The sequence below is a fragment of the Epinephelus fuscoguttatus genome, linkage group LG11 (genome assembly GCF_011397635.1).
Source record: "Epinephelus fuscoguttatus linkage group LG11, E.fuscoguttatus.final_Chr_v1".
Lineage (NCBI taxonomy): Eukaryota > Metazoa > Chordata > Actinopteri > Perciformes > Serranidae > Epinephelus > Epinephelus fuscoguttatus.
In genome coordinates, this window is record NC_064762.1 from 13,312,413 (window position 1) to 13,332,066 (window position 19,654).

A 19,654-nucleotide genomic window follows, 5' to 3' on the forward strand; every position below is an offset into this window, starting at 1 on the left:
GTATTGTAATTTTGGAAGTTTGACAGATATAAAATGTGCAACCGAAAAAAGGTAATAGAAGAATATTGTATCATTTCATTAGTTGTGTTTGCTCTGTCTGTGCTGTCTCTCACATTCACTGGTTTCATCAGAGTCAAGTCGGGGTGTTTTTTTCCCTCACTAAAAGGACTGAGATGGATTAGCAGAGATTTTTTTTTTTACAAGGTCTTGTTCGGTATATGATCAAAACATGCCCAGTGGAGCTCATTAGCAGTCTGAGATGGAAAGTGTATACCACCTCTGACCATCACAAGGGCTTAAAACAGCCTCACTTGGCTTTCTATTAAAAGTTCTCGGTCTGAAATGTTCTGTCTAATTATTCTGGGTAAATAATAAGCAGGAAAATGCGCGTAAACACCAACCCCCACATGTCACGTGGTCCTCACAGTTGGAGGCTGTTTTTTAAGGCGGGGTTGTTATAGCTGATACTTTACTTACATCTAGCTGACTTTTAGGAAAATCCATAATTTATTGACTTTGCTATCATTTTGGCAATTCTCTGAACCATTTAAGAAAGCGTGTTATTAATTATTTATCGGCTGCATTTGAATTCACAAGAGCAGCGGAGAATCTTTGGGTCTTTTGGGAGATCACAGAATAATTTATGTGCAATAGAGCTATATATTTGAGTGAGAAATTGTTGCGGTTATGTAAGAGTGTTGCTGCTGTCAGACTATATAATAGCACCCTGGAGCCCTTACAGATCTGTGAGGAGATACTTTGGCAAACTGTTTTTGTCTCCTTTTACTCTCATGACTGGATACAGCAAAGTGAACCACTGGTGCTCGAATGTTAAGAGCCAAGATAGGCTTTTTCGTCTTTTATTCTATTGACTAGATGCAGTGAGGCAAGTATTAAAATGCACTTAATAGCTCAAACATTTTTTGGTGCTATTTATGTGTAGCCCTTGTAATTAAACTCTGAGTGCAGTATATGAAGTTTGAAAGAGTATTTCACAGGCAAATTAGATGAACATACTTGTAAAACCAAAGAACTGGTCCTGAAAGTTTTTCAATAGAAGACAATACATTGTTCGCCTGCATTGGTGTATTACAGGCCGCCCTCAGTTTCTATGCAGCTGGGTGCAAAGCTGATTTCACCAATCATTGTTCCGTGTCATTACCGATGAGTCACTGTTGATTGGGCCTCTGACTGATCCTGATTACAGTGAATACTGCACAGTCACTGTTTTCCCTGCAGGGAGAACCGGGCTACATCTGTCTCAATATGAAGCTGAGGCAAACTGACTTGCTTGTTTTGTAATGAGAGTTTAATTTCCGCATATGCCGCCGAGTATTATTAAGGAGCACCTTGCAATTTAGGCTACACAGGGAGAGGAGGTGGTGCTTTTTCCCCATTGATATATTAGGTTCCTAACCTTTCCTTTCTAATTGGTTCTGTCTTGATCAATACAGTAGATCCTAACAGCCAGTGTAATTGTACTGTTGTACTAAATAAAACACTCCAGGAAACTGATTTAATATGATATATTTTATGCATGTTAAATTGTGCATTTACAGCATTTTCTGCAAAGTTACTAGCACTTGTTGTTCATTAAGTTAACTGGCACTTGCGCACATCTTTTCACACACACATGTTTCATATCTATTTTTACAGACATTTCTCATACAGAGAAAAACATGATGAAACTTGACTGTGGAGGCAGTAAGCTACCTAATATGTTTAAAGGAATAGTTTCTTTTAGGAAATATGCTTAGGCTATTTGCTCTGTAGATGGCGGTGGTCTGTGCAGCCATTATAGACACTGAGACAAAGAATTCTTTTTACTGTCTGCTCCTACATTGGCATCTTGCTTGACCTATGCTACACTACCTTCACGATCTCCCGTGATAATGCCCCATTTTGTCCATATTTTCTTTTTGTCATTGTTTATTTAACCTTTATTGAACCAGAAAAAACCTCTTGAGATTAAAAATCTCTTTTTCAAGAGTGTCATAGCCAAGATGGGCAGCAACAAAAGTTACAGACAGACAACACAGAACAAAAGTATAAAACACAAAATGAGATTACTACAAAGAAAAGCCAAAAAACTATTCATAAGCTTTTAGAAAACATGCACAAATATGAACAGAATTAACTCAGAGTAAAGGAAAAAGGCTCTGTCCGTCTCTGTATCTCCCATTGAGCATAAATGAGCCCATAGATGAGAATGCACTCTAATGTCTGCATGCTAAATAAAAAGCTAGGGCCAGGCTCAATGGATTAGTTTAGCATAAAATCTGGTAGCACGGGAAACAGCTTGTAGGCCTATGTTACTATGATCTGTCAAGAAATATCCCACAACAATAACTCCCCATAAATCCAACTGTTTTCTTTATCCTTTAGTTTTTAAAGACTAAAGCAAGAATATGTAACTTTTGCTAAACAGCGGCCACTGGTGCTACAAATGAAGCGAAACTATGTTTTAGCATTTGGGATGCATGCCCTATTGGAATTCGTTACCAAATGAGATGCAACACCTTTGTTGGTTTTTAATTTTAGGTAAAATCATGGCAAATCAACTCAATCATCCTACGCATCACATATGAACTCAAACACTTGATCTAACGTTATGAAATCTTGTTACATCTTATAATGTTGTAGTTGTATTGTTGTTGCTGTTATTGTCATTGCTGCGATGACTTGATGTTGTGTTGTCTTGCTGTTGTTATTGCTGAAGTGGTTGTGTTATGAATATGTCCTGTTTTGTAATTGTGTCATTTATATAATAGTGTTTTTTATCAGAGAAATTATTCTCTGTTTCCTGCCCACGGACTATGACGAAAATTAGCTTAGTACAGCTAATTCTGGTGCAGCTAAGTAGCTAAGTCACTGTTAAATAAATAAAATAAATAAAAATAAAATAAAACTAGCATTAAGTGCAAGTGAAGAAAAGTAATAAAGTCAGTGACTCAGTATCGTCCATAATATAGCGATATTTAGACCACCTAAAGCTTGCTAACATTAGCTAACATTAGCCACCATGAGCTACTAGCTATACTAAGCCAAGTTAGGCTGTAGCAGCAAAACCCCAGAGTGTAGACCCATTAAATTCAGCAATGATGTGTTATTTAATTATTTAATTTGGTTTTTCATCTGTAAGTGCTGGAATGTGTTATTTGTAGCATAGTCTTGCTTTTTCCTTTAGATTTGGATAGAGCCAAGCTAGCTGTTTCTCCCTTCCTTTTAGATTTTTATGCTAAGTTATGCTGGTCCCCTGTTATCATAGCAAAGGTATGTGAAATTGGTATCGATCTTCTCATCTAAATTTTGGGAAGACAGCAAATAAAACATATTTACCTAAATATCAAACAATTCTAATAAAACTGTTGATGATTTTGAACTATTAGCAATAGCAACAACAGTTGACAGCCATTTGGATTCAAAGACCAGAGTCTACAGGTTTTCACTCCGACCAGCCGTGATAACCAGTTCTCACTGACTCATGCCCAACAAGTCCTGATCAGATATGAGCAGTTTGCTCTGCCGAGGGAGAAAAAGCAACACAAACAATGCGTTGGATCCGGCCCCAATTATAATTCAAGTCACACTTTGACATTAGCTGCTAGAAATGCCTCGGGCCGTTAGAATTTGTGAGCTACAGCAGGCAAAGGTCAAGTTTAAACTAATTTCCTCATCATGGGCGAAGTAAGTAAACATCAGATTTTAATTGATATGTGGAGAGGACAGACGGATATAATACAAGATAAAGCTGCCAAACATGGAGAGCACTAAACATCTATATTTAAAGAGTATTAAAAAATTCAGCTGTTCTTTCTTTTGGCGTAATATTTCATTTATTATCATTTATTTTTAAGGTAATATAGCCGGCTCATAACTCGAGCCGTGATTTTATTTTTTTGTTGCCTGGTTTACGGCGCACGTGAAGAGCACGGACTCATAAAAGGGAACATGATTCAGCTTTATTGTCGGGTGTCACATCAGGAAATTAAACTCAGCCATTGTTATAGGTACAAAGACAAGGGCATACACACAGATATGATGAGGTGTGTTTGCTTGTGTGTGTCAAATCCAGCTGGACCACTGCTGTTAGTGAATGACAGCATACTGCTTCATGTGGTGGGGACGTGTTTTAGGTGTCCCTGTCCTCTTTGGTCCTCACTGGGACAATTTGACGGACAAGAAAGGAGAATGAAATCATGATGGGGGTGAAGTGTGAGGTGAGGTGGATTGAAGGAGGGAGATGGAGATGGAGAGAGAGAGAGGGAGGTGCCACCATCGACTGCAGCAGAAAAATGAGCGAGCGGAGGGAAAAGGGGGAGGGCAGAGTGGTGATGAGGGACAGCGAGAGGGAGAGAGATGGAAGGAGAGAGAAGGGGAGGCGGCACTCGCTCACTGCGGAGCCTTTCATTGATAAAGTAGCGCTGGTGTGAGCCAGAGGACTGCAGCTGGACACATCACACACATCCCGCTCTCATGCACACACACACTTCCTGGGTGTTTGTTTACAGGCTGACTCCACGAGCAGCATCAACACTCACCATGCACTCCAAACAACGGCACCACTGAGGACACACACACACACACACACATAATAATCTCACAGTGATTATTGAGACGGACATCATCACAGGCTCCCCCTTCTCTCCTTTCCACCCTCTTCTTTTGGGTATGTGGGCATAGTTGGGTGACAGCAGGGGAGGGACACCTGTGCCTGAGGAGCAGGAGTTGGTGCATCTGATCTGGGACCAGTTTTCGGAGGAGTCTTAAAGCTGCAGAGGAACCAGCCAACACACCAGTATAAAGGTACGGGAGGAGGGGAGGTGTGTGTGCATGCACTTTGTGGGGATGTGTAAACACACTCAGCATGTGATGCGCATGCATGGATAAACTTCACACATCAGACAGTTCGCTGAGATGCTTTCTGACTCCTGGCTGTAAACAGAGCCGCTTCCTCCTCACAGCAACAGGAGCTGGTACCTTCCTCCTCCTCATCCTCTCCCCATCTTTTCGAATGAATCTCTTTGGCTCTCACTTCCTCCCTATCTTTATCCCCCATCCTGACACCTAGTTGTTACAGTAATCTCATTGCAGCATCCTGCTTCTGTTCCACACATTACGGTCCATCTGTTTCCTCCACCTCCACCTCCACCTCCACCTCCTCTCGCTCTCACTCTCCTCTTTTTGCCACCAAGCATCCCTCTCATTCTCCGTCCCGCGCTCATCTCCACAAAAGCCAAACCTTTCCCCTCGTGCCTTAGTCAACTCTCCGTCTCTCTGTTTTGCTCCCTGTTAGTCTGTCCGTCACCCTGGGATCTACGGAGGCAAGCGGAGTGCCGGTGTCGGCCATGAAGCTGGTGAACGGGGGAGGAGGAGGAGGAGGTGGAGGAGGAGGCGGCGGGGGAGGTGGAGAGAAGACTGCCTTTTCCTTTAAGAAGTGCTCCGCTTTCCAGTTTGTCAAGAGAAAGGTGAGTTTAGGTGAAACACACACACACACACACACACACACACACACACACAGATTGGGATGGATGCATATGTAAGTGTGTGCCTACACATGCACCCACACAGCAGAGTGAGAGGTGTGTTGGCTGAGAGAGGAGGTGTCACAGCCGGAGTGTTCCCTCTTTCTCTCTCTTGGTGTGTGTGTGTGTGTGTGTGTGTGTGTGTGTGTGTGCCAGGGATGATGTCATTGTGAAAGCTAAGCCACGCTAATCAGGCGCAAGATTCTGCTCCCCGCGAATGTGTGTTTTCGGTGCATGCGTGCCCCAAAACACTGTTACATTACAGAACCCACAAGTGTCTGTTGTGTATAAATCGTGACATCACCGAGCTGGCGAGATCCTGTAGTTTAGGATCTACTCAGCATATCCTGCATTATGCTGCAGTGCTGTCACAAGGCTCATTTCCTCTGTAATGTTAATGGTTTGCATTAAATGGTTTTCCTTGGTTGGTGTGTTTGTGTAATGAGAGTGTGTGCTGACTTTTCCAAAAACAAAAGTACAATCCCGGGATTTAATGGACTACAAAACAGCACTTGGAGGACATTTGGTACAGCTTTTTAATCAGGCGTACTTTATAAAGGTTTTATAAGTTGTAACTAATGGCTTTAATAATGGTCAATAAATCATTTGTTCTTGAACAGAACTGCTTTGTGTCATTAACAAGCTCTTCGGGAGGATGTAACATTTACAAGTGCAAATGTTTTTGGCCCCCTCCCGGCCCAAATAACCAGAGCCAGGCATACACATTAAGCAATAAAAGCAGTTGCATAGGGCCACTCGTCTCTGGAGGCCACCTAGAAAAGACTTTTTTAATGAACAAGAGACAATGACAAAATAAAAATTGACATTTCTGTTATGTATCCACCTTATTTTTCATGGAAACATGGAGGCAAAACAGAACGCAGCCAGCTTCTGTTTTTTTGTGCGACACTTCCGGTCCAGCACTCTTACCAGTGTGTAAATGGGAATCGCCTTTTTGTTTACCTTGCTGAGTTTAGCTATATATATGTATATATCACATTTTTCACGTCACTATATCACCGTTTAGACTAATCTGATGTTTGTAAAGTCTATAAACACAATGACTGAACAAACATTAGTATTTTCTCTGTGTGTAATTAATAACATGGTTATCGTAGATTAGCTGGGCTAACCGTTAGCTGTTAGCCGTTAGCCGTGTCTGTAATAACTCACTAAACTCACAAAGTGGCCCGTGAAAAAAATATTTTTTCCAGCGGATGTCTTAGTTACAACATGATTGAGCTAACTGGAGTAGTTTCATGTCGTATCTGACAATGGGAGGCTTTTAACGGATGACGATCCTGATGTTAGCTTTGCTGCTAGTGTTAACATTAGCTGTCCCTGTCAGCTGCAGCCACTGATGCTTTCTAGACATCGTGATTTCCCAAAACTGAATAAATACCACACATAGCAACACAAAACTGCTTTGCTAGCTCAATCATGTTGTAACGGCTGGATGGTTGATGCGTACATGCTGATTCAGGTGCTATCAGAGCCGATCCGCGTATCACTATGGCTTAATGATCAACTCAGTCAATTAAAACAACCCGTCCTGCGTTAGGAGTGTATGTCGCTGACAGAAAGAAAGAAAAAAAGGGAAAAAAAGATAGAAAAGCAGCATACATCTCACATATTTATTTCTCACAGTTGCGCACATGTTTGGCTGGCATGCAGAAGCACCGTCTGTATGTCTGTGTGTCGAGGGTGCGAGCTGCAGCTTCAGCTGCTCAGGTAGGGAGGCTTAGCCTGGTGTGTTTTTTCGCTGATTCGGTTCTGCAGGTTCTCTGCTGGTACACTGGAGACGAGGATCAAGCAGTTTGTCTCAATCGGGATAGATTGTGCTTTTTTGGTTCATAGTTTATGATTGACGTGCGATTTATTCGCGTTTAGAGGGAATAAATTTCCGTTATAACGGAAACGTGGGCACAGTTATCTATACAAAATACACAGACTAACTAACTAACTGATTGATTAACATAAACAACTGAAAATTGAAAAAAAAAAAATAGCTTGCACCGTTAGCTCCGGTAAGGGAAAGCATGAGGGAAAGTAGCTGACTGGAAGTCACGCACAAGAAAACGGAAGTTGATCACTATTTACTTCCGTGTTTGAAAATAAGGTGGATAGTTTGTGTTTTTATGCTGTATGCTTCATTTCTTCTGGACTATTATTGTAAGGCAGAAATACTGAGCGGTTCCTGAGTCCATGACGAATTTTCCTGTGGGGACAATTAAGTGTACTATATTGTACCGTATCATACTGTACCGTATCATAGCATATCGTATCGTATCGTATCATCTTTCAAGCCATTTTTGCCAACATATGGGCAAATCACATTTTGTGACTGGATTACATATGATAAGTTAAACAAAGTTAATGAATAAGGCAACTGGGACAACTGGAAATCTTCACAAGCTATTCCTCAACAGTTTGCCAGCACTGCAGCCCATGATTTAAGTTAAATGAATTAATACTGCAGGTCAGTTTTATACAACCATTCATAGCCTTAGGGGTAGATGCTCAAATACTGACATCTCTGTTATGTGTAATGTGTGTTTTTATGTTTTTATGGTGTATGCTTCATTTCTTCTGGACTATTATTGTAAGGCAGAAATACTTGTGGAGCTCCTGAGTCCATGACGAATTTCCCCACGAGGACAATAAAATATAACGTATCGTATCGTATCGTATTGCATCGCATCGCATCGCATTGCAGAGAGATGGCTCAGAGATGGGCAGGCAGTGCTGGAGCCAATGCTGCCTCCCCCTGGTCTATACCATAACAAAATAAATAAGTTTACAACACACACTGACTTCATTCTCTGCTCAGGATGCCATTACCCCACTATGTCTTTACCAAACATAGTTGTTTGCTGTTATATTAATGCTCTGAATGTCCCATACAGAACCTTTAAAGTGAGACTCATTAACCAGTATTAATTAGTTACTCACTTTCTGGTCATCCATCAAGGCTGCAGTTATAAATGCAGGTAAATTATTAATAAAGGGTCATTTGTTGCTCACTTCTGAGTGAGACATCAAGATGAGAGAAAGGGCAAAAAGTAGACTGGGGAGATTTTTCTCAATTAGACACCTAAATGTTGTTCTTATTATTGCAGTATAAAGCAGTAATACATTGTTTATTAACATTAATAAAGCCACTGATTTAAACGTTAACACCTTATGAAGCACGCAACATTAGAAAGTACTGGAATTGTCCTGTGCTTGGAATATATGCGTTAGACAAATAACAGATTTAGAGCTGAGCCAAAATGAATAGATCAATGGCAAATTAATCGACAATTAGTCAAACAATTTAGTCATTAGTACTTATTTTGGTACATTTTTTGTGTAAAACCACAGAAAATTGATATATTTGCTGTTCGTTTTTTTGTTTGTTTTTTTAAAAATTTTCTTAAGTGGGTCGGGGACTTTTTGATGATAACATAATATAAGATGTCCAAAAAAATAAAGTAAAATAAAATAAAATTAACTTAAATTAAATTAAATTAAATTAGTCTGAAAATGACCTTGCGTCCCATGACATCAACATAAATACACAAACTCAAAAATACAAAGCAACAAAACCATACTACAAACACTGCAAATCACATCTGACATGTAGAATGATTAATTGATTAGTCACACAAATGGCTGACAGATTAACTGAAATAAAAAGCAATCTCTTGCTCCAGCCATAAAAAAAATCTATTTAATTATTCATGTTAGTGATGCGCTGACAGTCCGTGTGCTCCGTGCTCCTGTGAGTAAACCAAAAACATCACATCTAATAAATCAGGGTAGATAAGAAAGCAAAAACACAGCAGAGTTTGAAGTGAGGTGATGCATATGGATGCTCATTGTTACCCAGTGATTTGTGACTGTAAGTAACGCCATGGTGTCGATAAACCGAAATGTAAATTGCTGCCAAACTGGTCGACATGATCAGGTGTTTGTTGGACTCGTGAGCTTCAGCATGTGCCGCAGTCTGTCTAAACCTCCATTAGCATTAGTTACTCGCTCAAAACATGCCAAGCTCAACAAACAGTTCAACTCCTGCTCCCTCGGATCTGAATAATTTACTGCGGATTTACATGAGATCAAAAGAAAACATTGAGCAATATGACTGTGGGCTATGACGGGAAGGAAATGACTAACATTACTTCCTGCTTGTGGAGGAGAGGTGGAGTGATGCATTTACTCAATAATCACTGTATTGCTTTGGGAATATGGCACGACATTATTTTTTCCATTACACAAACGGTGTAATATAATAAATCAGATGATAAAGGAAGGGTTTATTGCACAGGTTATTATGTTTAACCACATTCTCAGCCTCATAATTACTGGGAACAATCGACTATCATTTATGTGCTTGATAAATAATCTTTGATTTGAAGTTGCCAGGCAGATACTTTTCTCTGTGTGTTGTTGCTGGCAGCAGGGTTTCCAAAGTGTGTGTTGGTCTCAGATGGTGTACAGTATGGTGTGGATCCCTGATGACTCGGCTGGTTAATATGGGCAGATTGTGTTGTGTTAACACCCACGCACAGACACACATGCACTCCCACAGGCGCATTCTGCTGCGATGAGTCTCCCGTGAGATTTATTTTTTATTTTATTTATTTTTTACACATATTAATCAGTATTTAAGAGCCCAAGGATCTATCTATCTAGGCATCCATCTATATAAAATCATATCTTGTTTTTCTTTTGCATATGTCTGTATAAAACTGGCTCTCCTTCCTCGCTCTGCTCCAGTAAGAAAAACAAGAGCTTCCAGATACGCATCAACACACAGCCCCAAATCAGAATTAATGCCTGCTGCTGTTAAGGGTTTATTTGTCTCTCTATTTGTGTCTAAATAAGCCTAATTATATAATGTGGAGAGCACGAGTCAGGACAGAGCACTGTATCATAAATGAGTATGGGAAATGATAGAGGGAAATGTGAAATCAATGGCTGTGTGTGTGTGTGTGTGTGTGTGTGTGTGTTTGTCTGTGGATTCGGATGGTGCATATCCAGTGCCATACCTACCTTGTCACATATTGATGTTTGGTCATGGGCTTTCCGCGTCCACATACGACGTGCAAGGTACCCTGGTTGCGTTGGTTGTTGATGTTCTTGGATGTTGTGTCAAGTTCTGCCTGTGACATGCATTGTCTTCTTTCAAAATAAATGCACTACATTGGTACAACAACGCCAAATGACTTTTTTTTCCTTCAGCAATGACAAGGTTTGGCTTTAGAATCTTACGGGACACAAACACGGCTTTCCCGGGTGAAAGTCCGTGTTTGTTGGACCCATCCACCACCACTCCCACCCACCCCACTCGGACTTTAGCCGCCTTAACTTTTATTCTTGTCCCGCCATGTTTCCCCCTGATACCACTGGGCACCGTGACACTAAAACCCCCGTCCTCACTGTAGCAGCTCGGGCTCGACTCAGGCTTGCGGCCCCCTGCTGTGTCTGTCTGTCTGTCTCTCTCTCTCTCTCTCTCTCTCTCTCTCACCCTTCACACTCTCAACTATTCTATCCATTAAGAGCAAAAATGTCAGAAAACAAAAAACGGAACTAAAACGGCAACCAGCGGCGTATCATCGTGTTACAGGATCACCGCTAAACAAATGTTATGTTAAAAGTTAAACTAATTAGAAGTGTTGTGTAGTTATTTAGATAGAAGATGAATTTTCTATGACAAGTGGGTCTTTCTGCCTTAGAAACACTGATTTTCCCGCCCCCGCGCAGCTGCCTATAGGAGGATCCGCCACTGTGCTTATCAGTTGTTGATGAGACATGCTATTTAGCCAATATGGGGAATTTTGACATGCAACATTTTCCCGAAGTTGCATCAAAACAAAGTCAGCAGCTCGTGAGATACTGAGATATGACCTGTTACACACAGAAAAACAAACCCATCAAAACGATGATGTAACGTACAGCACTTCACGTCACTGCATTTTAAGGTGGGTCACACCAAAAAAAAAAACATTCTTACTGCTGTGAGCGCAGTGTTTTTGTGTCAGAGGTGAACAAGTGTTAAGCGCTGGATGACACCTCACATCAGTTTCAGAAGCCTGACACGTTAAACAAGAGGTATGACAGCGCTCTGTTTGATCCACAAAACATTTCTCACTCTGTTTTGAATATGAAGACAAAAAACAAAAGAAAAGATCCTCTAATTGGCTTCAACATCAATCTGTGTGTCCTGTGTGAAGAAGCTCGTGTGGTTGTATTCTCATTTTAGGTCTGTGTCATTGGACTTGTGTGCCAGTCCTTCAGTGGCTGGTTTGTTTTTGCGTTGACCTGCCGGAGTGTTTTTCCAAGTCTGTTTTCCTTTAGGCCTGACATGCCTTGACGTGCTGTCTGGCTGGTCTTTGACTTAGGCATTCAATCTCAGTGTTTGTGTGTGTGTGTGTCACAGCTGTCTGGACTCTGTGCTGCTCAGGCGCACAGGCTACTGCTCCCGCCGTGTGTGTTTGCTAAATGTTCGATTCACACAGCAGGATGAGATTTTATAAGGCTCCTTGTGAAAATGTTGCCTTTTCTCTCTCCTCCCATCCTCCTTTTCGGTTTCCTCACCACTTTCACTACCTTTCCTCCATGCCTCCCCCCACTCACCAGATTTTTCGGTTAGTGACACGGCTTTTCTGGGAAGTCTTAGTCACTGCAGGGGAGTTGCGTGTATGCAGTGTGCTTGCATGCACCAATATGCGCATGTGCCGGTGATATCTCACCATGTAATGCAATGTCTCAGTGTTTTTACAGTATGGCTGCAAAGTGTCAACATCTGTCAGTGACAGGGATGATAATGATAATTCATGATAATAGCTACATACGGATTGAAGTCCTCTTCTGCAGGGAGAGCTTTCTGAAGTATTGTCACCATTAATGCAAGTCAAGTCAAAGGCAAAGATCTGGAAGGATCTCAGACAAGATTAAACAAGATAGACGTCACTCTTCATCATATCTGAGGGTGCTTTCAGCATTGTGCTTCATGCGTGTGTGCCATGCTCTGTGTGTTCGTCTGATTCATGTGTTCAACATGTGGCAGAGCGGAGGAGCGAGCCTCTTTGAAGTGTAATTCTGCGTGCGAGTGTCTCACTTGAAATGACATGTAATCAGGGATAACATGAGGAAGTCCTCTGATCAAAGGTTGCAGCTGGCAGGGTTGACAGTGTGTGTATTTGTGTGTGTGATGGTGGAGCACCTGTATGAGCACTTAAAAAAACAAAGGAAAATGAGATCAAACCAACATTTTCTTCTTCTTCTTAAAAAAAATCAACCCTGAGACTGAGCACCTCTTTCCCACACAGGTACGAAGATGGATGAGGAACCCGAAGGTGAGCGTGGAGAAGGCTCAGGGGAAAGGCCTCCTGTACCCCTGTCCAAAGTGTCCGCTGGCCGACGATCTGTGGTACACACACTTCCCCTCGCCTTATGGCTGCTGTCACTACGGCGGCCTGCAGGGCGGACAGTACTACCACCAGGAGCCGTGCTCGCCGTGCCCTGCCAGCGCGCAAAGCAGCGGCCATGACAAGAACAAGGCCTGCAAGGTAAAGTCAACAGCAAGTACAGATGGAGAGAAAATGAGAGTGTGTGTGTGTGTGTGTCATGCATTTGTGTCAGTAGTCAGTCACTGTGCTCTGTGACACACTATCAGCTGAAGCAGCATTCGTCACCTCCGTCACACACACAGCTGCAGGCAGTGAGTAACACACTCAGTCTTCATTAAATGGATAAAAACAGTTTAAAACAACTTAGCGAGGGGCTATTATGCTCATTTTCAGGTTCACACTTGTATGTTGGGTTTCTACTAGAACACATTTACATGCGTTAATGGTCAAAAAACACTTTATTTTCCTCATTCTGTCTGTGCTGGAACACCTGTCTCACCCTCTGTCAGACAACGCTCAGTTTTAGCACCTGTCTCTTTAAGCCCACCTCCCAAAAAAGCCCAGTCTGCTTAGCATTTCCAGACCTGAGACAAAATATTAGCACTTCTAGCCTGAAAAATCACCAGTAAAAGCTTCTAAACACAACTAGACATGTTACAGCAGGAAAATGTTCTGAAATAATCAGATATCACCAACGTTAGATATGGTTCCGTAGCGTTAGCATGTTGCTACATGTAGCAGTGTACTTGCAGGCGGGGGAGTAAAAGTAATGGAGAAAAGTAGCACTGTCTCTCATTTAAAAAAAAAAGCAATAAAGTTTCTGAACACAACCGGACATGTTCCAGGAAGAATATGATGTAAAATCAGGGAGAAATTAACAACATAAGCAACCATGATTACATGTTTCCCTGAGGTTAGCTTGTAGCTACATGTAGCAGTGTACTTGCAGGCGGGGGGATAACTGTAATGGAGAATAGTGGTACTTCCTCACATTAAAAACAACCAGACATTATGATGCAAAATCAGGGAGAAATTCACAACAACGATAATTACATGTTTCCCTGTCAAGTGTTTTTTTTGTGCCTAAGCCTAACTACAAGTTAACCACAGTATTGTTTAAAGCTAAAGCCCAGTTGAGACCAAAGATTCGCGATGAGACGTAACCATTTTAGTACTTTGCAGAGAAAAGTTGCAGCGGTGTGGACTGACCCGTCTTAGCTCTACTCGAGCTAGCTGATAGTGTCACCTGCAACTCAGCTGGTCAAATAGCCAGCGGCTGGTTTTAGAACATAAAGCATGTCACCCACAGTCCATCTGATGCTCTTTTTGTTTCCGTTTTTCGCCGTTTCATCACTATTACAAATGTAGCTGTAGCCAGTATCTCACTATGGAGATAGATAGGAGTACAGGTAGGTGTAGCCTGCTGGGCATAAGTGCCTGTCGCACCTCTGACGGTGCCGGTGGGCCCGCTGCAGGGTCATCAGCCAGGAGCCACCCCTCATTGATGTTTCGCCCCTTTCATCCCGGAACATCTCGGGGTGGTGGGGCAGTGTCGGGGACGTCTCCCTGCCACTCCCTGCAGCTGGCTTATGGGCTGGGCCCCGGGGGACTATGCATGGCAGGGGGGTCCAAGTCCCTGAGTCAAGCGTAGGCCTGACCGCATACCAAGCCAAGTTGGAGGTCCTAAGCTCCTTGTTTCCCCCATGCTCTGTCTTTCCTCCGGAGTCAGAGCCAGAAGCTGCCTTGCTCTGCTTCCTCTGCCAGGTCTTTCAGGGCTTTCCTCTGTTTGGGTCCCGTGACTCCCAGTGACGCCATTAGCCGCTGGGTGGAGGTACCTGTGAAGCCTCTGCACCCGACCTCTGCTGGGAACACTGTTGCCTTCCAGCCTGCTAGACGGCATGCAGCTGCCAGGTCGGAGTATCTCTCCTTCTTTCTCTCGAAGGCGGCGTCCATCCCCTCTTCCCACGGAACTGTTAGTTCTGCCATGATGACTGTCCTCATGGGGACAGACCAGAGGACAATGTCTGGCCGAAGGGTGGTGGATGTGATCACCTGGGGGAACTTGAGTTGCTGGTCCAGGTCGGCTCTCATGTTCCACTCGCCTCCAGGGATAAGGAGGGACCACTGCTTTGTGCTGCTGCTGTGGCTCTTGCCTCCTTGCTGGACGAACTGGATCCTCTGGCGTGATGTTAGCGGGCTGGCGTTGTTAGCTTCAAGCCTGCGGGCCTCGCCCTGACTGGGCGTTGTTACTATCACTATCCTCATTCATATTTTAAGAAGCTACAAATTATTTTCAGCCACAAAATAAACCTGAAAAGCTGCAAACAGAACAGAAGTACAGAGAGTTGTTGCATAGCGATGATACACCATCTCATCTAGTTGCATTGGTGTAAACCAGCAGGTTTTTATGACACTGCAGAACAGCGCACTACAAGTAGTTGTACGTTTCAACTTGTCTTGTCGCGAATCTTTGGTCTGAACTACTAGTACTAATAATGTGCAAAGGTAATGTATCTGAGCTTTGCAGAAATGTACAATGCCAACATAAGCTTTTTCTAAATCTAAAGAAACATAATGGGAGCAGATAAATAAAGACAATGTAACCTATTTCACAATGTGTGTCATACAGAGGGAAAGTCTGATCCCATCCCATCCTCTGTCCTGCAGGTGCAAGAACATCCACTAACACACTCTGTGACAAAACTCATTTTACACAGCTTCCTCTGTTTGCCCATTAGCGCTCATTAAAGGAAGTCAAAGAAACAAATTAGGAACTAACAGGACTCTAGACATTGTTTTGTTTGTCTTTATTCTCCCTTTAACCACCACGAGTGTTGTTATGTAACATAAACACTAAGAAGACTGAGGCGTTTTTCAAAAAAAAAAAACAAAAAACTTGTTGTTGTTGCTCACCACAGGCTGCTGTTTCTGAAATTGGAGCAGGAGGCATTCAGCAGCAAACATGAACATTGTATTAAGAATTAAACAATGAAAAAATGAACACGAGTGCACGCTGTAAACAAACACCTCGCCCAAACACACACACCAGTCCATTCACACTGATGCTGCTGCTGATGCTGCTGCTGCAGGTGTCCAGGTTGTCCTTGCAACTGCAATCATAATAGCCATCCCACGCCTATCAATCATCATACCCATCAATTGGTTCCCCGCTTATGTGTGTGTGTTTTTCCAGTCCCATGGGCGACAGGAGAGAATGAGTCATCACTGTCCCAGCGAGACAAAGCCACACACTGTACTGCGTGTGTTTGCATGTGAGTGTGCGTGCTGAGAAACAATGTGGAATCGTGTAAGAATATAAAACAGGACTGTGTTGTTGTCCATCACTCCAGTCTCTCTCCTGCAGCCCTTTAGGGTTTTTTTTTCTTCTCCATTTTGTTTCATTTCGCTCTGGTTTTCTTCCAGGCACTTCTGTCTCACTTTATCTCTCCATCAATTCCACCTCTTGCCCTCACGACCAATAGATCTGTCACTAATGTCTCACTGGAGATAACCGGCCTGTGTGTAGAATTAATGGGTGTTGTGGGGAGGTGGGAGCCGGCTGGAGGGGGGTTAAAGAGGTGAGGGCTCTTTGGTGAGTCATAGCTAGTCCTCACTGCACAGTGTGTGTGCATGTATGTGAAGTCAATACAGGAGTGTGGAGTCACACAGGACTCTCCTATAGATGAATCCGGGGAAGTACGACACATAAACAAGTCGCCATTATTGCAGTGGCTTCACCTTACAATACCTCTGAATACACGCTGTCCTAACAAGTGTAAAATTTTGTATTTTTACCTTTTATGTAACATTACTTTTGACATTGGGAAGAACCTGTGCAGCCCCCAGCTGATCCAACAGTAGTGGCAAACTTCAGCTTTGGAAAAAAACTGACTGTGAAACAAGTAACATTAGCTAAATTAACAATGCTTAGCTAATGTAGCTAACGTTAATGGGCTAACGTTACTGACTAAATTAACTCAGTCAACTATCTGTGGCATTATTGTGAAATATAACATTAGTTGCTCGATGTAGGGCAAAAAACAAAAACAAAAACATAATTTGGTCGGCATTACAAACAGAACACGTATAATGTTGTCCACTGTTTCACTTAAACAAGTTAGCGTTAACCAACTGGTGACTCAGCCGAATGCTTCCTGGTTGCTCGTAGTGACGGCAGCTGTTGAAAACACAAATAGAACATTTTGATATCCTTGTAAAAGCCTTCATTTTTACTCTAATTAATTTTCTGTACATACTCACTTTTTTTCTTGCTAGCATTTATGGAAGTTACAATGGGAAACCACAAACGCATTTGGCTACTAGTCACCAATAAACATGGCCATTAAACCAAAACACCAGCAGCTTTGTTTCGTAGGGTTTTTTCTTTTTAAATCATGGAAAACTAAACCACAGACAACAATAATGTCTACATTCAAAGTGTCTTCATGCAACGGTTTGTATGATATCGAGTGAATTGGTGCTACGCAAATGGCATTGTCAAGTCACGTACTTAACTTAGTTATGTGCTTAGCATAAACTTATGTAGTTAAGGTTTAGGCAGCAAATGTTTAGTTGGTTAGTAATGTTGAGCTAAATACTCTAATAACAATAATAACTCGAATAACACAAATAATGTGTAAAATGTACGAGTAACATCCGCATAAAACGTGTCAATATCTGTAATCCCGATGAAAAAAAATCCTTGTTTGGGTAGCTGTGATCAGTCTCCTATTCTTGTAATCTGACAACACATTCTCACTCCGACCTCATCACATATCAACGTTTGGTCATGGACTTTCCACGTCGAGATACGAACTGCAAGGTACCCAGGGTGCTTTGGTTGTTGACATTCTTGGACACCATGTCAACTTCCGTTTTCACAGGAAATTTACAGTTTGCATACAGTGTCTTTCAAAATAAATGTACTACGTCCATATAACACCGCAAATTAACATTTTTTTTTTCCTTCAACAACTAATGCAAGTACTTATGTTTTGCCAGCACACGCACATGGTTAGGTTTAGCGCTCTTACGACTTCGGAGTGAGACCAGGTTGAATCTGAAGTTCAATGCTAAAGCTGTTCTGTGAATAGTATTCTAATAAATAGTTAATATAGCAACCACTAATCAATCTGTAGTAATTTCAAGTTTAAAATAACAACTAGTGCTTAGGCCCCACCAATTTCCTTTTCGAACACACCCCACCTCCGGTTTAAACTCCGCCCATTCCGAGTGCGGATACAGATAATTTGGTTGGTTGAACAGATACAACCACAGGTACAAATCATGGTATGCTTGCTCTTCTCTATAGGTTAAGAAAAGTACAGTTACATAGGTAATCTATAACAAAAAAAATATGATTGCGCATTATCACTTTACATACTTAACTTAATGAAAAGTAAAGTTACACAGGTTAACTTAGGAAATGAAGCATGATGACGACGTACCTTAAAATAGCTCAACGTTCACTTTGTTTCACATGAGACACAAACACCGGTCTCCTGGGGGAGAGTCCTGTGTTTGTTTGATCCATCCACCACCCAAACCAGCCTCCTTGCGCAGGCTTTTGCTCTTTATACTACTTTCTTCTTTACTCCTGTCAACACATTGGTCATGTGATCGCAGCCCTCCCGATTACATGGGTTAAATATGAATTACTGGCTTGTGATTATGTGGGTTATGTCTGAATTCTGGTACATTACTTTTTGTAGGTATACAAAGAAACAATGTCTGCTACAGTTTATGCTAAAGTTTGTTGTCATGAAGCTGAGATAATTTAGAAAATCAGCAATCTTTGCTTCTGTAATTGTCAGCAGGCAGCAGCAGAAACTGTGACTGCTGGATTCAAGAGTCAGCCAATGATTAACCGCCGGAAACTTACAACATACAGTGTTAGTCAGATGCACAACCTAAATGTGAACTGAAATACACTCCTCCCGTTTTGACCTCGTGACACCTTGCCAAATACTCCATGAAAAAAATCAGCACACAGACGTCATGTTCTGTACTGTACTGTTCTTGACATACTGTGCCATATCTCAGGGGGACCCTGTCCAAACACTTCAGGCCCTTAAAGTTGGTTTGCCAAACACTCGCAGAGCGTGACACTTGTTCAACAAATGGAGCAGTAACAGATACATTTCCCCCTGGCATGCTAAACGTGCTGCTCCGTGCTCGAGGAGGCCACCCACGGCCCGGCTCAGATGCAAATGAGCAGAGCTTCAGTATGAAATTTGTCAGCCCATCAAAGTGAACCGTATCAGTCGCCGTCTAACAAGCGCCTCAGACTCAGGACTTAAGAAAGTGGTGGTGGTTGTGACGCCGAGAGGCTGCTGTCACATTTGAGGGGAGGAGGAGATGAATAAGACGCCAGACGTTGACAGACAGTGTCAGCTTACTCTTAAGTGTGGAGACAGAAGGGAAAGCTCAGAGGACATTTGTCACAGTCTAATGCCACGGTGCTCTTTATTCTTTACTTTATATGCTGTTGAAAATCTAGAAGTATATTATTTCGCCTTAAGTGCGCTGTATTGTTGAGCACTGAATATTAGCTTTTCTGCATTACACTCATTGTGAGCAGAAGCTTTTGAATTTGTTAATCTCTGCTTGGCTGCAAATGCACTTGTTTGTTGCCAGAGGAGCTGCATATGAACTGAAATTAAAGTTTTTACAATCCCCTTAGAGGAAAAAGAAAACTATAAATCATGAACTCTGCAAAATTTGAATTAGTAT

The 19,654-nt window shown here is 42.1% G+C and overlaps 2 protein-coding genes across 2 annotated transcripts in view; both read left to right on the forward strand.

Annotated features, from left to right (window-relative positions):
* Positions 1-19,654, forward strand: part of aldh8a1 (aldehyde dehydrogenase 8 family, member A1) — a 206,341-nt gene that overhangs the window by 76,803 nt on the left and 109,884 nt on the right. The gene's annotated exons all lie outside the window — the stretch shown is intronic.
* Positions 4,578-19,654, forward strand: part of sgk1 (serum/glucocorticoid regulated kinase 1) — a 61,929-nt gene continuing 46,852 nt past the window's right edge. The window contains exons 1-3 of the mRNA XM_049589158.1: positions 4,578-4,806; positions 5,297-5,468; positions 12,842-13,081. Of these exons, the coding sequence (XP_049445115.1) occupies positions 5,349-5,468; positions 12,842-13,081 (360 nt within the window). The 5' untranslated portion in view covers positions 4,578-4,806; positions 5,297-5,348. The remainder of the gene's footprint in view (positions 4,807-5,296; positions 5,469-12,841; positions 13,082-19,654) is intronic.